This window comes from Hippopotamus amphibius, chromosome 17, assembly GCF_030028045.1.
Source record: "Hippopotamus amphibius kiboko isolate mHipAmp2 chromosome 17, mHipAmp2.hap2, whole genome shotgun sequence".
Taxonomy (NCBI): domain Eukaryota; kingdom Metazoa; phylum Chordata; class Mammalia; order Artiodactyla; family Hippopotamidae; genus Hippopotamus; species Hippopotamus amphibius.
In genome coordinates this window covers 48,697,044-48,715,329 of record NC_080202.1, presented here as the reverse complement: position 1 = coordinate 48,715,329, position 18,286 = coordinate 48,697,044, and the positions used below count along the sequence as shown (strand labels likewise).

Genomic DNA, 18,286 nt, shown 5'->3' with positions numbered 1-18,286 from the left:
TTTATGATTTCACAGTAACAGTGTAGTTAGAAATAAAAGAAATAAAAAATGAGAACATTCTTAGAATGGGGTGAAATTTAGAGATAAGTTTCTGGGAGTTTTATTTATTTGTGAATCTTTCAGATTAGCATTAGATTTATTTACTGCTGAATTTTTAGATTAGAACCTTTTAGAAGGATGGAAGAAATAGAATAATGTAAAATTTTAGAGAGAAGCATGAAAAAAATATAGTTTAGAAAATGACAAAGTCCATAGATTTGTGTATTAGTAAAGATTTTTGTGTAATCAGAAGCCTTTTCCATTGATTTTTAGCAATTGTTGAAAGATTTAAATGACATTAAAATTGTTGATAGCCTTGGATAGATTGAGAATTAGTTTCAAGAATTGTTAACTGCTTAGGGGGAAGACAGCACACTAGTAGCTCACGTGTCTGTCTCTCACAGTGTAAATGGCTATTTACTGTAAGAGGGCAAAAATACAAACTTGTCATTTCCACTTCTCCAGCACATAGTACATGGTCCCAGCACTTAGTGGGTGCCAGGTAACCTATGAGTGAATAATAATGACAAACACACAAAGACACACATGCATAAACACACACAATTACATTCATTTAATTTTCACAACCTTATGGGATAAATTCTGTTATTTTATGCATTTAGAAGAGACAGAGAAAAAGAAGTTAAATGACTCGACCAAAGTCATACAGTAAATGTTGGAGCCAGGATTTGTACTTGTGTGGTCCCAAACTCTTTGATTAAGATATGTTAGTATTCAACAGTATCCTTAGTCTGCAGGAACATATACTGTATGTATATACTCTGGCACAAACTGCAGAGCAGAGAAAAAACCTTTCTGCCATATCTCTTTCAAAATTGCTCTGATATTTTGTTTTCCAAAATGCTTTTTCTGTCACTTAGCTATAGCTGATGGCCCATTATCATCATCAGCTAATGTGGTTGTCAGTTCTGAAAGCTATTTAAAAGTCAGAACAAGCGTAGTCAGGAAACAGTTGGGAAATACATGAAGCTTTCTACACGCCCCCGAATGACTGCCAACATCTAATCAGTCATCAAGTCCAGTTGACTAAAACTTCTGAATATTTCTGAACTTTGTCTTCTCTTTTTCTCTTTTCTCACTTAAATTACTATGTTTCTAGTCTCAGTGCCCTTTAGACCATTCTCTGTTTTGCTGTAAGAATAAATTTTCATAAATGTAAATTCCCATAACTTTCAACATAAAATATAGCATGGCTTTTCACTAGTTCATTGCTATAATCATAGCCTAATACAGATGCACACAGACATAGATAACACACAGATTCATATGGACATTTAGAATGTGGTAAAAGAAAAAAGATGAGTCTTTTATCAGAGATGAAAAATCCCAATATAAATGTATCTATAAGCAGTTTTTAGCTTAGTATTGTGTGCGTGTTTTAAATTTTACTAAGTGATAAGAGCTTTTGCACTACAGTGGCAGAGTTGAGTAGTAGCAACAGACAACATGTGATCTGCAAAGCCTTGAATATTTGTTCCCTTTAGAGAAGTTTGTAGACCCTTCGATTGATCCTTAGTCTATGATGTTTATGGCAGATATCTTCTCTAAGTCTCTAGCTGGTCTTAAAACTTTGCTATTGGTTATGTGAATAAGACTCTAAATTCCTGTTGAATAGAAGTTTAAATTTTTAATTTATTCATATTTAACATTCTTTCCCCCCATTTTGTTTCAGAAATCTTTCCTTAAAAGATCGCAAATATATACTCCTGTGTTTTCTTTTTTTTAAATTTATTTATGTATTTATTTATTTATTATTTTTTGGGGGGGTACACCAAGTTCAATCATCTGTTTTTATACACATATCCCCGTATTCCCTCCCTCCCTTGACCCCCCCCACCCTCCCTCAAGTCCCCCCCATCCTCCCCCTCCCAGTCCTCTAAGGCATCTTCCATCCTCGAGTTGAACTCCCTTTGTTATACAACAACTTCCCACTGACTATCTATTTTACAGTTGGTAGTATATATATGTCTGTGCTACTCTCTCGCTTCGTCTCAACTTCCCCTTCACCCCCCACCCCCTCCCAAACCTCGAGTTCTCCAGTCCATTCTCTGCATCTGCGTCCTTATTCTTGTCACTGAGTTCATCAGTACCATTTTTAGATTCCGTATATGTGAGTTAGCATACAATACTTGTCTTTCTCTTTCTGACTTACTTCACTCTGTATGACAGACTCTAGGTCTATCTACCTCATGACATATAGCTCCATCTCATCCCTTTTTATAGCTGAGTAATATTCCATTGTATATATATGCCACATCTTCTTTATCCATTCATTTGTTGATGGGCATTTCGGTTGCTTCCATGTCCTGGCTATTGTAATTAGTGCTGCAGTAAACATTATGGTACATGTTTCTTTTTGGATTACGGTTTTCTTTGGGTATATGCCCAGTAGTGGGATTACTAGATCATATGGTAGTTCTATTTGTAGTTTTTTAAGGAACCTCCAAATTGTTTTCCATAGTGGCTGTACCAACTTACAATCCCACCAACAGTGCAGGAGGGTTCCCTTTTCTCCACACCCTCTCCAACATTTGTTGTTTCCAGATTTTGTGATGATGGCCATTCTGATCGGTGTGAGGTGATACCTCATTGTGGCTTTGACTTGCATTTCTCTAATGATTAGTGATGTTGAGCATCTTTTCATGTGTTTGTTGGCCATCTGTGTTTTCTTAAAATGGTTAAAGTTGTGTTTTTCACTTTCAGATTTTTAGTACATTTCAGTTTTTCTTTTTTTTTTTTTTTCCATTAATTTTTGGTGATGAGATTATGGTGTGAGAAGGGGATCTAATTATTTTTTTCTCACATAGAAAAAGACGACTTTCCCACCTTGCTTTTGTTGAGTAGCCTTTCCTTACTCCGGTGTTTTATAATGCTATTTTCTCATATACAAAGTTCCTTACTGACATGCAAGTCTGTTTTCTGGTTCTTTATTCAGTTCCTTCCTTATTCTCTGATTAAATATTTCTGTATTCTACTTGATGCTAATGATCTCTGTTATCCAGCCACTTCATTGTATCCACGTTTCCTAGTTCCTTGGGAGACAAATACAAAATGGCAATACTCTAGTAAGAACCTTACTAATGATGCGTTTAGGGAAAGGGATATTGTTTTTGAATTTTGTATATTGTGTATATCAAGGTTGTGTTGTTAGCTTTAATAGCAGTTTTTTCCTTAAATCATTTCAGTCTTCAGTTTTTATTTTCATTGCCATCATTATCACAATCAAATAACATAGTAAAGATTAGGTGCTCACAAGTGCATAGTATTATGCTGAGTATTTGAAAAAAGTATTTATATATAAATATAAACCAGTAACAACAAAGTATTATTTAGGTATGCAGAATAAAGAAAAATTTATTTGAAAAATTTGAAGCATGTTTAAATAATATATGATTTGGGGGCTTTTTATTACTTCGGGTTTTCAATGTCAATACATTTAAACATATTTATGAATCAAAACAGAAAGATGCTGTACCTTGTGGATGAAGTTGGGAGGAGGAGATTTGAGCTTTAGTCTATCAGCAGCTATCTTTCTTTCTAGGGAATAAGAGGACTAAATGTAAAGTTTTGTTTTATTGTGAGCTGTATGACGTAATTAACATTCTCTGTTACTAGTGCATTTGAAACTGACTTATTCTCTTACATGAAGGCAGGAATTTTGGGTGAAAGTCATCTTATCCTGACTCCCCGAGTATTTAGTAGTTGTTTCTCAGGTTTCTGCTCTAGACATCCTGAGAGAAGAGATCAGAAAATGAAAGAAAGCCAATATTAGGAAAACAAAGGGAGAGCTAATTAGAAATGAAGCTGGAAAAGTAGAATCTCACAGATCATGTTAAGAATTTTTTATCTATCCTGATGGGAGATCATTTAAACATTTTAAACATTAAATGGGATGACTACTAGATTTGCATTTCTAAGTGATTACTCAGATACTTTGTGGATAAACATTTAGAAGAGAATGGATATAGGAATGGATGCAGATAGGATATGGAGATGGCAGGATGGATTCAAGAGATATTTAAGAAGGAAAATCAACGATATATGTGATGAGTTATTGAGATGGGGAGCTCTGATAGAGAGTGTCAGGTTTGAAGGGTGAGGGGAAGGTCAGAATTTCATGTTTGGATATTTAGAGTTTGAAGTATATTTGAGACATTCAAATAGAGATTTCAAAAAAGCAGTTGTTATGTAGATGGAGCTTTCCAGTTCTCACACAGATAAATGAGTAAGGAGCTCCCTAGTAGAATAATGGATTTTAAAGTAAAACATAAATATCTGGGTTGAGAATTGAGAACCATTACAGAGCTCTTATTTGAGAGTGACTAATTTGGTTTTCAAGGGATTAAATAATTTCATTTCTGGCTTTTCATGTTTTCCTCCACCTAGTTCTAGATCTAGAAACTGATGAGGCTTTAAATAGAGGTAAAGATTAAATCAGATTTTGAATTGACTCCTTGGTTAGAGTGGCTTATTTTTTCTCCTTCCCAGTTTCCCATCTTCTAACCTCTATCTTGGCTAGTGACATTATAATCAGTGCAATGGAATTCCCAAATCAATAATTCTAAGGCATCCAGAATTTCTTCCTTTTACTCATTTCACTCATGCAAATTAATTAATTCAAGAGCTATTTTTTGACCACCTATTATGTGTAGATACTGTTCTAGGCATGGGGGATAGAACAGTGACTACAAAACGATTTACCCTCATGGAACTTAAATTCTAGTAGAGAACGTGGCCAAAATTAGGATAAATAAGTAAAATGTAGAATATGTTAGTGATACCTACTAAGAAAAATCAAGCAGGGAAGAGAGAAACAAGTATATCTGTGTAAATATGGTGTGTGTGGGGGGGACAATTTTAGATAGGGGTGGTGAGGGAAGACATCACTAAGGGGACATTTAGGTGTCTACCTGAAGGAGATGAAGGAACAAGCCATACTGATATCTGAGAGGAAAGTGTTCCAGGCAGAGGTCTTGATAGGTACATCTTGGAGTGTTTAAAGCACAGTGAGGGGAACCAGTATGCTTCCAGAAGCAAGAGAGAAGCCAGAGAGGCAAGAATAGTAGGAGGTCAAGCCAGAGAGGGGATGGGGGCCAGATCATATAATGCCTTGACCTAAGGACTTTGACTTTTGCTGTTACTAAGATGGGAAACCTTTGAAGGGTTGAGGAGAGGAATGTCATGGTCTGATTTGTATTTTCACAGAACCATTCTGATTGCTGTATTGAGACTAGATTAAAGCCAGGCTGGGGCAGAAGCAGAGAAACCAGATTATAGATGAAGGTGGCTTGGACCGGTAGCAAAGGGTGAGAGGTAGTTTTGATATGGTATGAATGTATGGCTGACAGGTTTCACTGTTGGTTTGTATGTGCAGTGTGAGAGAAAAAGCCGGGTTACGGATGACTCCAAGGTTTTTGGCTTGAGCAACTAAAAGAGTGGAGTTGCTCTTTACAAAGATGAAGATTGTGGGAAGAGCAGGTTTATGGAGGAATATTAAGACGTTAAATCTTGAGATGTCTGTTTGATATTCAAAGTAGAGCTGTAGGGTAGGAAACTCCATAAATATAGAGTTAGTTCATGGATGAGGTCCAGACTGGAGGTATAAATTTGGAAATCATCAGCATATAGATGAAACATAAAACCATGGATCTGTTTGCGATAACCAAGGGAACGCACACAGCAAAGAGTTCAGATTAGAAAAATGAGCCCTGGGGCAGTACAGCATTTAGAGATGGGGGCGATGAAAGAGGACAGGCCAGGGAGACTGAGGAGAAGGAGGCACAGGGGTGGGCAAGTGTGGTCTTGGAAGTTAAGTAAAGAGAAAGCTTCAGGGAAAAGAGAATGATTAGCTGCATCAACTTTAGCTGATAAGTCAAAAAATAAGAAAACTGAGAACTGACCATTGGATTTATCAATGGACTTTATAGAAGATGTTGGTTAAGTGTGAATTTTCTGGAGTGGTGTGGGCAAATGCCTAATGGGAGTGGATTCAAGGAAGATAAGGGAAAAAAAAATTGATGGTAGCAGTTAGAAATAACTCTTTTAAGTAGGTATGAAGTCTTTGTAGTTCTAAGTCCCAAATAGTCCATGAATCCACCTTTTCCTCTTTATTCTTTTTTTAAAAAATACATCTTTATTGGAATGTAATTGCTTTACAATGTTGTGTTAGTTTCTGCTGTACAACAGAGTGAATCAGCTGTATGTACACATTTATCCCCATGTCACCTCCCTCTTGAACCTCCCTCCTACCCTCCCCATCCCACCTCTCTAGGTTATCACAAAGCACCAGGCCGATCTCCCTTTATTCTTAACATTAGTGCATTTACTCAGGCTTTCCTTTCCTCTGGACTTACTGCAGCAATCTCTTTGCCTTTAGCCTATGACCCCATAGTGCCAACTTACATACGCAGGCCAGGTTTATCTTCTCAGAGCACCCGTCAGATGATGCTCCTCCCCTGCTTAATGCCCTTCATTTTCTTCCCCTCACTTACAGGGTAAAGGTCAAATTGATCATCGTGAATAATGATTATGCCTTTTGTGATTTTTTGCCTCTGCCAAGTTTTCTACTTTTATATCCTGCCTCTTCCCCATACTTTCTGTTCTCTAGCCTTACCAAACTCTTTGAATTTCCCTAAGGGTACTGTGCTCTTTTATTCCTGTCTGTCTTTGCAAATAAAATCTGGGACTGTTCCTGAATATCCCTTCTCATTCTTTAGAAGCTGTGGCTTCTCTGAGACCCAGGTTAATAGGAAGAAGCAGAGGCTGTTCTAGTTTTTAGAATCTTAGGAGACTTTACATTTAGATGAAAGCATCATCTCTGTAATATTATTTATCAAGTCCAGTACAGAGATATCCATTCAGACTAGTTAACTGGAGGTTAAACTCTTCTCCACATTACACAGTATTATCCCAGTTTAGTCTACAACCTCCCTGGAGTCACCAAAATAAATTGTAATGAAAAGTAAACAGAAGAAGAGAGATCAGAGAGTGAACCTATGAATATCTTATCTGTCCTCAATTGAGAGATCATATCCTTCTCTGCAGTTAGTGTCTTTGACCTACAGCATCTTTTTGTTAGCACTGGAAAATTTCAGATGGATTCAGTTCATCACTGTATCACAGCATCACTTAAATCTCTGCTAACATTTCCCAACTTTGGCTGCAATTTGTAATCATCCAGGGAGTTTTAAAGAAATATTCATGCCTGGGTCTCACTCTCAGTGATTCTTATTTAATTGATTTGGGGGAGTGGCTTGAACATTGAGGATTTTTCAAAATCCCTGGATTCCTAAATCATTCTAATGTGCAGCCAAGATTGAGACCCATATGTATCCTCCTCAGCATCTGGTTTCAACAGATAAGAACACTAAATATAAATAAAATAAGTGTGTGTGTGTATAGAGTTATTGTTGACATTCAGTTATATTTTTAACTATTAAAATTGCTATGCTGGACTTTTTTTGAAAGCTTCAGTTTCACAGAATGTTTAAAAAAATAAATTGACAAAAACAAAGAAACCCCAAATTCCTTCTGACTCTATTATTCTATAAATTTAAAAGTACTTGTGTGTAGCGATATCTGTGCTTACTAGGAGACTCTGTGTGGAGAAAACAGATCAAGCTCAAGAATTTAAGTGAGCCATACTGAGTACCCAATTTGAGGGGAAGAAGTTTGAAATCAAAGATTATTTCAAATTCACCTTGGAATTTTTTTCATCTTTTTTTCATCTCCCACAACCGTATTGTTAGAGCTCCTTAAGATGTCATGGTATGTTTGTATATAGATGTGAATAAACTATATTCCCTTTTGCAAGGAGATGACCTAGAGTGGCGGAGAAGAGAATGGGCCTTAGAAAGCAACCATACTCCAATAAAAATAAATTTAAAAAAAAAAGGAGAGAGAGAGAGAACAGGTCTTAGAATCAGGCCATTTCAGATCCTGGGTTCTGCACTCACTCTGCAGTTGTGACCATTTTTTGCTTAAAGTCGCAACTCCTGTTTCCTGATCTAGTAAAAAGAAAACTGATATTTATCTCATAAGGTTTTATTGAGAATTGAACGACATAAATTCGTAAAATATTTATCGTAGTGCCTGACATATAGTAAAGACCAAGTAGGTAATGACTGTTTTCCTTAACGTTGGCACAGTCTAAGAAGCTTGAGCTTCACTTTTTACTTTTCAGTTATGTAGGATATTTATTTTACTAGTTTCGTGCTATTAATAGTATGTTCTCTTGATATGGTGAGGATGGCAATTTGCCTCTGTATCTTCCTCCCCAAAACCTATAATCTCAGTCTAATCCCAGTCTAATCATGAGAAAAACATTAAACAAACCCAACTGAGCGACAGTTCTACCAAATTCCTGACCAGTACTCCTCCAAACTGTCAAGGTCACCCAAAACAAGGAAAGTCTAAGAAACTGTTATAATCCAAGGAGGCTAAGAAGACATGATGACTAAATATAATTTGGTATCATGGAATGGAAGAAACATTAGATAAAAACTAAAGAAACTAAATATGGACTTTAGTTAATAATAATGTCAATATTGATTAGTTTGGACAAATGACTAATAATCTAAGATGGGAAACCAGATTTAGGGTTTATAATATCTCCCTGTACTATCTTAGCAACTTTTCTGTAGATGTAAAACTATTCTAAAATAAAAAGTTTATTTTTAAAAAGCAAATATATATATATAATTGTAGACACCTTATTTTTAACAGACTTTATTAATTTAACTCAGTGTTAGGCTTGATATTTTGTATGTTCATTGTGCACCTTGAAAGCACAGTCATCAACTTTTAAAATACTGACATTATTACTGGTGATTGCTCCATTTACAGTTAGCAGATCTACTTTATCTCCCTGTTATTAGTCATCATCATGAGAATCAGAACATTCCGTGTTTAGCAGAACTTTTCTTGAGCTACAGATCAGACTTTCTAGGACATTTTGGATGCCTTAGGCAAATATAAATTAATAATTCATCATAGAGAAGTGTTTTTGTTTTTTTTAATTTAGAGTATACAACCTAGGTCTATGAAAACCTGTGAACTGGCAGTTTTATATTCTGGCAAACTTTGGAGATGTTTTATAGTTTACTTTTGAAAAGTGTTAGCTGTAGTACCGATGGCATGTTAATCAGTATCTTTTATTTGGTGTAGAATGCTTCCTTTCTCTTTAGAGAAACTCTGTATATGTTTTCTTAAGAACTAAATAAACTTTTAGGTGAGTCTGGGCTTCCCCATGAGAATTTTTATTGATAAATAAAGATTATGGAGATCGATGTGGAGGATAAGGTCATAGTGCTTTTGAATGATGCCACTCATCTTTTCTTTTTATAGCAATAGTTTGGACAAGAAGAGAAAAACACTGAACTCCTAAAACTGTATCTCAAACCATACCAATACCACTTTTTGTTTTTCTCCTTGAACTTAATTTGATGAATACATTAATTTTAGAGCTGGCCCTTGACAAAATTAATTCAGCTGTTTTTTTTGTTTGTTTTTTGTTTTTTCAAGGAATACTTGTTGACTCCCAAGTTGGCACTGAAAATACCAATATGAAAAAGGCTTTCAGAGACACACTTTGAACATTTTACAGTCTAGAGATAGTCATATAAATAATTATTATACAGTGTGATGATGCTATAAAACAGATATGTATAATGTGCTATGGAAGCACAGAAGAGGGAACATTTCACTCTTTCTGATAGGTCTCCAGAAGGTCTTTTCAGGGAAGATAGGAAATGACATTTAAGCTATCTTTTGGTGAAAGGCTGTCATTGATCATGGTGATGATAAATAAAGAGTACCATTATCATTTAATAAGTGTTTACTTAGTGCCAGATGGTGTGCTGTGTTTTTATATTACTACATTTGTTTCTCACCACAACTCCGTAGGGTATGACTGTATCATTTTCACAGAAGTATGTAAATGAGTGATCATGACTGTGTTCTAATAAAACTTTATGGACATTAAAATTTCAGTTTTATATAAATTTTGTCACCAAATATTATTTTTTTAACTTTTTTTCAGTTATTTAAAAATGTAAAAGCCATTCTTAGCTCACCGGCTGTCCAAAAAAAGGTGACAGGGTAGATTTGGCTTGTGGACCACTTTACCGAGCTCTGGTTTATATGATGAAGGGGGTTTATTGGATTATATAACTGTAGTCCAGAGATAGGGTAGTCAGTAATTGAGTGTCAACAAGTATCTCAGTGTCTTCAATCTCTCTGCTGTTATTTTCATAGTGGTAACTTTATTCCATAGTTTATCCTGCTGTGTTTACAAGATGGCCATCAGATATCCAGGGTCTCTATGGCTTATCTTCCATGTCTAGGGAGAGACAGGACCTTTTCCAGAAGCTTTTCCTAATTTCTCTTGAACTTAATCCCATCAGATTTTACCCCTACCACTCCCCAGACACCATAGTAAATCATCTAAATTAACCATGAATTCAGTGCTCAGTTCTCCCTCTTCATATTACCTGACCTGTCAAGTGATAGATCTTTTCCCTTCCATGAAACTCTTTACTTGACTTCTGTACTCTTCTAGTTTTGTTCCTCTTCTCTGGCCACTACTTCTTATTGTCTGCTGAGCTCTCCTCATATCCACAGCCTCTGCATGTTGAATTCAGCCCCATGGCTTAGACCTCTGACCTCTTTTCTCTCTCTGTGTCTCTCTCCTATCTACACTCCCTTCCTTGGGGATGTCATACACTTTATTTTTATTTTTTTTAATGAATTAATTTATACATTGGCTGCATTGGGACTTCGTTGCCGCACACATGCTTTCTCTAGTTGCGGCGAGTGGGGGCTACTCTTCATTGTGGTACACAGGCTCCTCGTTGTGATGGCTTCACTTGTTGTGGAGCATGGGCTCTAGAGCGCAGGCTCAGTAGTTAATGGCACACGGGCTTAGTTGCTTGTCATACACTTTAAACGTTATTTATGTGATGATGGCATTTGTATGTCCACCTCTGCTTATTTGTCTAATAGGCATCTCAAACTTAGTAGGTCCAAAGCTGAGCTCCAAGTACTCTTCTCATTCCCAAACCTATTCTCTCATAGTCTTTCCTTTCTCAGTAAATTGCAGATCTGTTGTTTGGGCCCCAAATATCAGAATTACCCCTGATTTCTTTCTTTATCTTTCTTTTCTCACAGCAGATTCTCTCCACTGTACCTTCAGAATATATCCAGAATCTGATCTCCTCTCACCACCTCTGCTACTCAGTCCAAGTGTTCATCTTTTTTGCAGTAGCCTCTTAATTGGTCTTTACTTCTGTTCCCTTTCCACTTCAGTTCCGAACCACTACCACCACCACCTTAATGATTTCTTAGTTATAGTAAAAGGCAGTAGAAGGTCTGGAAATGAAGACAGATTTTTTTTTTTTGGCTGTGTTGGGTCTTCATTGCTGAGTGCAGGCTTTCTCTAGTTGTGGTAGGCAGGGGCTGCTTTTCCTTGCAGTGTGCAAGCCTCTCATTGTGGTGGCTTTTCTTGTTGTGGAGCACGGGCTCTAGGCAGGTGGGCTTCAGTAGTTGCAGCACATAGGCTCAGTAGTTGTGGCACATGGGCCATAGAGCACATGGACTTCAGTAGTTGCAGCCCATGGGCTCAGTAGTTTTGGCATACGGGCTCTAGGGCATGCGAGCTTCAGTAGTTGTGGCTCACAGGCTTAGTTGCTTCGTGACATGTGGAATCTTCCAGGACCAGGGATCGAATCTGTGTCCTCTGCGTTGGTAGGCAGCTTCTTCATCACTGCGTCATGAGGGAAGTCTGGAAGACAGATTTTTGAAATCAGACACTTTAAATTTTAGAATTGCTACTTACTAGCATTGTGATTTTGGGAAAGTTGCTTTACTTCTCTGAATCTGTTTTACATTTAAAATGGGCATAATACTTGTTTCATAGAATTGTTATTAGTATTAAATGAGATAACATTGTAAAGACCTTACTGACCCATAGCCAGCAGAGAATAGATACTGGACAAATTGTAGTTCTTTTCTGTTTTATAACCCAAACAGATGAGCTGCTTTTCATCTTTTCTGGTTATCATCGTGCTTATGTAGCCAAGGAACATCTTCTGTATGTACCTCTTCATAAGTGGCCCTTGGCTAATAAATAAATCTAGCTTATGTTCCTGGCCCTTACTTTTGCATTTTCAGTACATTCCATATATGCCCTCCATTTTATGTCTCCCCTTGTTGGCATTAAGTGTGTACAGTTCTTGTAGATTCATACCTGAAGAGTAAAAGAGACCAGAGTTCACACCTGAATAGTAAAACTTTAATCTCTGTGTCTAATAGATTGTATGTATATAGTTTCATTACCTCCCACCCCTTCTATTAAGGTCATGCATTTACGCTTCTAAAGGAGGATTGAAGACAATCAGCTTTAAAAATCTTAATTCATAAAATCTAATCTGATATTTATTCTGGCACATTATTTTTAACTGAGAATACTAAAGATGGGCTGAGGCTACCAAATTCAAGGTCACTTAAGTTGTTTATTTTTCAGCTGTAACATTTTGATCCTGGACTGAGAAGAATAATTATTTAAAATTCTTCTACTTGCAGGAAAGAAAACATTTGTCTTGGAATTAGTTGGGCACTTTCTTATTAGACTTTCTCTAACTTAAATTCCTTCATAGGAAATCACCGAATACTGAATATCCGTATGTGGTTGGTATTTTTTTTACTCAAGACTATTTTAGTGCATTTATAACCTGAGTTAAATGCTGTTTACCCTATGAAGTAAATATTCCTATGACATTTTTCCCTTTTAAATAATGGGACAAAGAAGTCTATTAACGTTTCTCAGCATTAAAGGTGTATTGTTTTATATTATTTACTGGCTTTTAGTATGCAGATATAAAAACATACTTTCTCTGATGAGGACAAATCCAGGAAACCTAAGCTCTTATTTTAAAAGCTAGCACTTAAGTTGGACAGTCAGGTCTTTTCTTATTAAATTTTGTACCTGTTACATCAGTGGGCTTTCCTCTTTAAAATTCAATAAGTATATTTGAAGATAGTCTTTAATGGAAGCTTGATGAGTAAGTTCTAACTTCACAGACACAGCCCTGTTCTCCCTTCTACAACTTCAGGGTGAGGTAATCAGTCTTATGCAAATAACTTGACTTGCTTGATGACTGAAGGTCATCTGTTTTGTCCATAAATGTAGATGTATGTATTATGTGTGGGAGGTCTTATCTGTACTGAAGGAATTGTGTGTTAAGTAAAGCAAAACATTTAAAGTACTGTACATCATTGCAGTCTTGCTGTTTTGGATAATGGAGTCATTGATTCCATAAGCATACCACAAACACTTTTAAAGAGCTTGAACTTTTTTTCTACACTGTCTTGGGTCATGGTGAGTTTATTATTTTTAAAAAATCTTTAACTCTTTACTTTTACCTGAGAGTCGATCTCAACTCTTATGACTAGCCTCCAGTGGGGTAGGACATGGTTAAGCTTTCAGTCTGAGAGGAGTGAATTGCTCAAATTTACTGCAACGTATTTCTGATTTAATTTTTTAAATTCAGGCAGTTAAAACATTTTAGATTATGTTGGCATCAAAATTGGTGACTTTTTGTCTTGCCATTGGCTGGCTGACTCAAAACTGTCTTAAACTATTTCTTGTCTGTAGTTTCCCTGTAGGTTGTTTTATTGATACCCTGACATTCTTCAGATCATACAAATTTAATACTATTTGAAGCCTCGTTTTTTATTTCTTTTTCTCCTTTTATTGTTTAGAAAGACATTCCTGCTGAGGGAAAATGTCTGTATTTTATTCATATTACTTCTCATATACTTCAAGGGCATGTTTTGATGTTAAAACAGAGAATGTGAGGCATATATGTAATTTTATCCACGTGGAAAAATGAAAATTTAAGACATGCCTGAATATGTGTTGCTTATTGTAATTTATTCCCAAGTAAAAGAGAAGAAAGAAATTTGTGTTAAAAAATTAGATGGTCACTAGGAAGGAAAATTGACTAGGACTATATTTATACATCCTGATACCTGATATAAGATGCCACAGATTTCTAGTATAGTTTTTATCTTTTCATAAAATGAATTTATTTCACAATAATTTAGGACTTCATAATACTTTATTTTTTTTCTTTATCTGTTGAGAGACCCAGATTGTTTGACCTGTAGAATTTTCCACAGTCAGTATTTTGTTGATTATACACTCAGGAACAATTCAACATTTTCTTCTGTTCTTTGTTTTTCCTGAAAACTGACAACTAGATTCAGAGGTTTGACCAGACTCAGGTTTGTTTGCTTTGGCAAAACTGCAGTTGTGTTCCTATCATTAGGAGGCATAGAATGTCCAGTGTTTTTTTTTTGCCTCTTTCTTAATGTTATTAGCCATTGATGCTTGATGGCTGCAGAGATGTTAACTAATTGCAAGCTGTGAAATGGTGATATTTTATCTTTTATTTCCCATTTATTACCTGGAATAATTTTATAGAGAGATCTCTCGTATATTTTTTGGCTACTAGTCCAGTTTATATAGGAAATGTAGGACGAGTTGCTAATTCTTTCGTTTCCCCAGTTTTCAAGATAATGAACTGGGCCTCTTCAGAAGGTGACCAGTTAGTGTGGTGGTGCTGTAGGTTTGGATTTTTTTGTTTTTTTGTTTATATATATATATATATATATATATTTGTTTATTTATTTAATTGGCTGTGTTGGGTCTTTTTTGCTGTGCGTGGGCTTTCTTTTTAGTTGCGGAGAGTGGGGGCTAGTCTTTGTTGTGGTGCGCGGGCTCCTCTTTGCCGCGGCTTCCCTTGTTGTGGAGCATGGGCTCTAGGCGTGTGGGTTTCCGTAGTTGCAGCACGTGGGCTCAGTAGTTGTGGCTCACGGGCTTTAAAGCTCAGGCTCAGTAGTTGTGGCTCACGGGCTTAGTTGCTCCGCGGCATGTGGGGTCTTCCTGGAGCAGGGATCGAACCCATGTCCCCTGCATTGGCAGGCGGATTCTCAACCACTGCGCCACCTAGGAAGCCCCTGTTTTGTTGTTTTTTACACCTCATTATGATCTACAGTCAGTTGCACGTTTAGTTATTTAGTTCTCTGGTAGAGCTAGGGAGAGATCCATGGGACAATATTCCCTGAGTTCTTGTATGTTGTTGAGCTTGCTCACTGAGTGTTATTGACTTTCCCCAATTTTACGTCGTCTTTGATAGCTTTTTTACTGTTGCATATGTCAGTGTGTTCCAGGTTCATCTAGTACGTTTCCTTTGCTAAACCAGCTAGTTCTTTAAGAAGTTCTGATTTCTTTTAATGGAGAATGGCATTTCAGGATCACAGCCTGGGCCCTAGGGGTAGTCATTGCTACTTGATCAGTCAAGATGCTAGGTGCTTTAAGTGGTCAGAGCTAGGACATACATGTGACTTATGAGATTGTACTGATGTTTCCAATATAGGTTCAATACTATAGACTTTTTACTTAACTGCTTCTGTATTATTATATCTATAGTTCCTTTCTTCCACACTGAGAATTCTGATTTTCAAGGAGATGTTACCATTAGAGTAGCCCATAATTATTCATTTGCTTTATCCCTATTTTTAGATACGATGGTCTCACAACATTACCGCTACCAGTTTTGATTACTGAAATCATTTACTTTTTGTTTATTCTTCATTTGTTTTGGTTGTACTGTATCTTCATTATTAGATCTTATAGACAATGCATCTCCATTTAAAACTCTCATTTAGTCTTAATTCTACAGTCAATTACATATTTAATGCTCACAACCAGTCCTTATTTAATGTCTCTGTAGTCACTTTGGTTGCCTTAAGTTAGTTTTCTGGTAGAGCTAGGAAGAGGCCCATGGGAACAATATTCCTTGAGTTCTTGCATGTTAGTAATAGTTTTTCTTTACGCTTTGTACTTAAAGGTAAGTTTTATTGGTTGTAAAGCCTTTAGTTCAAATTTTCTTTCTTTGTGTGTTTTAAATATGTTACTCCGTTTTCTTCTATTATTTTCCCTTATTAATCATGTGATATATTTGCCTAAATACCCAAAGGAATTTTTTTTCCTTTTTCTTTAAAGTCCAGCAGTTTTAGTAGAAAATGTGTGTATGCATGTACAAATATATATTACACATACATAGCCACTTTTTTTCCTCTGGAAAGCTTTCTTGAGTTACAGTTTTTTAGTATTTGTTCTATTCTCTTACTTTGGTTTTCGTCTTTAGGGACTCCTGTTTTTATCCTTAGGCTGGATCTTCTTTGCCTATCTCTAGTATTTATCCCCTTCTTGAAGATACTTTTTAATCTATTTCTTCTTTTTAAAAAATTTGTTTCAGATTTTCTTCCATCTTAACTTCTATTTCTTTTAAGACCTTTTGTGTTTATTTGCTCTTGTATTTCTTATAGTTTAGTCTTCATTACTGAAATGATTTTTGTTTGATTTCTAATTCTTTCTTGGTTTCTGCCTCCTCATTTCTGAGTTTTTCTGATTCTGATTTCTATTGCTCTTTCATGTATTATGTAATTTTCCTATTATCTTTAATAAAACATGTGAAAGTAATTTTTATTATAGTAAAACATATAGCCCTAAGGATTATTTGATGTACTTTAGATAAATAAGCAGCTGTAAATTCATTTAGACATTGCTTTAAATCAAGGTGTTTAAACTGAAATTCTGTGAATGAACTTCAGAGTAAATAACATTGCTTCATTATGTGCAAAGTAGAGTGTATATGCATGGGGGTAGGGAAATAATACCTTCACTTTAGACTTTTCAGAGGGGAGTGTAAACCATCCCCACAAAAATAAGAGTAAGAACTTTTAGCTTGTGTATGAAAAATCCTTAGATGTTTTAATGATTGAGTTTATAAGAAATGAAAACAAATGATACAGTAGTTTTAAGATATAGATGTCACCAGGGATTATATTACATCAATTTCATGATCTATTCGCTTATCATCTCTCTAATTTTATGCAGATGGAGGGAACGAGGAACCACTGGATCGAAGACAGTCAAGTGTAGACTCTCGCCAAAGCCGCTCTGGGCAAGGTAAATTTTGCCTAAATTTATTATTAAATTAAAAAGAATAGATATCAGCTATTCCTTTCCAGTACTTAATCTGAGGACTGGGGTTTTCACTAGGTCAACTTTAGATATTCTCATTTCTCATTTAGGAGTTTAGATGTTACAGTCTAATTAGTTCTATATGATAAACATTTATTTAAGATAAAAGAAAATGAAAACTGTTTTTTTTTTAGCAATATTAAGGTTTTAAGTAATTTTGGAGCATTGTGGTGTATGTCTGGATATCATTTTTGGAATATAACCAAAAGTAAATGTTTAGCAGTAACATTTGTTGCAAGTATCATCACACTGGGTTTTAAAAGTTCATCAATTTGTTGTCTTAGCTCTCTCAGAAGAAATGGGTTTTGTTTATAATTACGGTCTAAAATTAGGATCTTCTTACTTTCCTTTTCTGTTTAACATTTATTACCATAGGCTTTTGACTGGTTTTTTTTGAAGTGACAACTTCAAAACAAGGTGAAGGTGATAGGTAGCTGTGGTAGCCAGCCTCCACCATGTTCCCTGTGATTTTCATTGTCCAGTGTGGTGTTCACATCCTGGTGTAGTCCCTTCCCTCTATGAATTAGACTGACTTGTGTAACCAATAGGATATTGTAAAAATGACATTGTGTGAAGACTTCCCTGGAGGTCCAGTAGTTAAGACTCCGCATTTCCACTGCAGGGGGCACGGGTTTGATCCCTGGCCAGGGAACTAAGATCCCACATGCTGCGTGGTGCGGCCAAAAAAAATAAATAAATGAAAAATAAACACGACAGTGTGTGGCTTCCAACCCCCCCCCCCCGCCCCCCACCCCCCAAAAAAAGCCAAACAACAAAAAAACCAACTAGGTTAAAATAGTCTCTGCCAGTGGATTTTCAGACAGGCCTTCCCTAATGAACATTTCAATTTGCAGGACTAGCACCTCCACATTCCTTTTTCTTTGTAGTACTTGGCACCTTTATATTTGTTTTCTCTGTCCCAAACTAGAATGAATATTCCACGATTGCAGAGATTTTTGGTTTTCTTTGCTCACTGATGCATTTCCAGTGCCAGGAATAAGTAGCTGGTATATACACTAGTAGTTACTGAATACACACTGTTGGATGAATGAAGTCATCTCTAAGAGAATGAAAATTAGGAATCCAAACTGATGAATATATTGCAAAATTTCAGGC

General features: G+C 36.0%; 1 protein-coding gene across 14 annotated transcripts in view; it reads left to right on the top strand.

Annotated features, from left to right (window-relative positions):
• Positions 1–18,286, top strand: part of TANC2 (tetratricopeptide repeat, ankyrin repeat and coiled-coil containing 2) — a 342,062-nt gene that overhangs the window by 74,045 nt on the left and 249,731 nt on the right. For all 14 annotated transcript variants that reach the window (XM_057716527.1, XM_057716534.1, XM_057716530.1 and 11 more), the window contains one exon: positions 17,024–17,095. Coding sequence is in view for 9 of the 14 variants with exons in the window: in XM_057716532.1 (XP_057572515.1) it covers positions 17,024–17,095 (72 nt within the window). In the remaining 5 variants the exon portion in view is untranslated. The remainder of the gene's footprint in view (positions 1–17,023; positions 17,096–18,286) is intronic.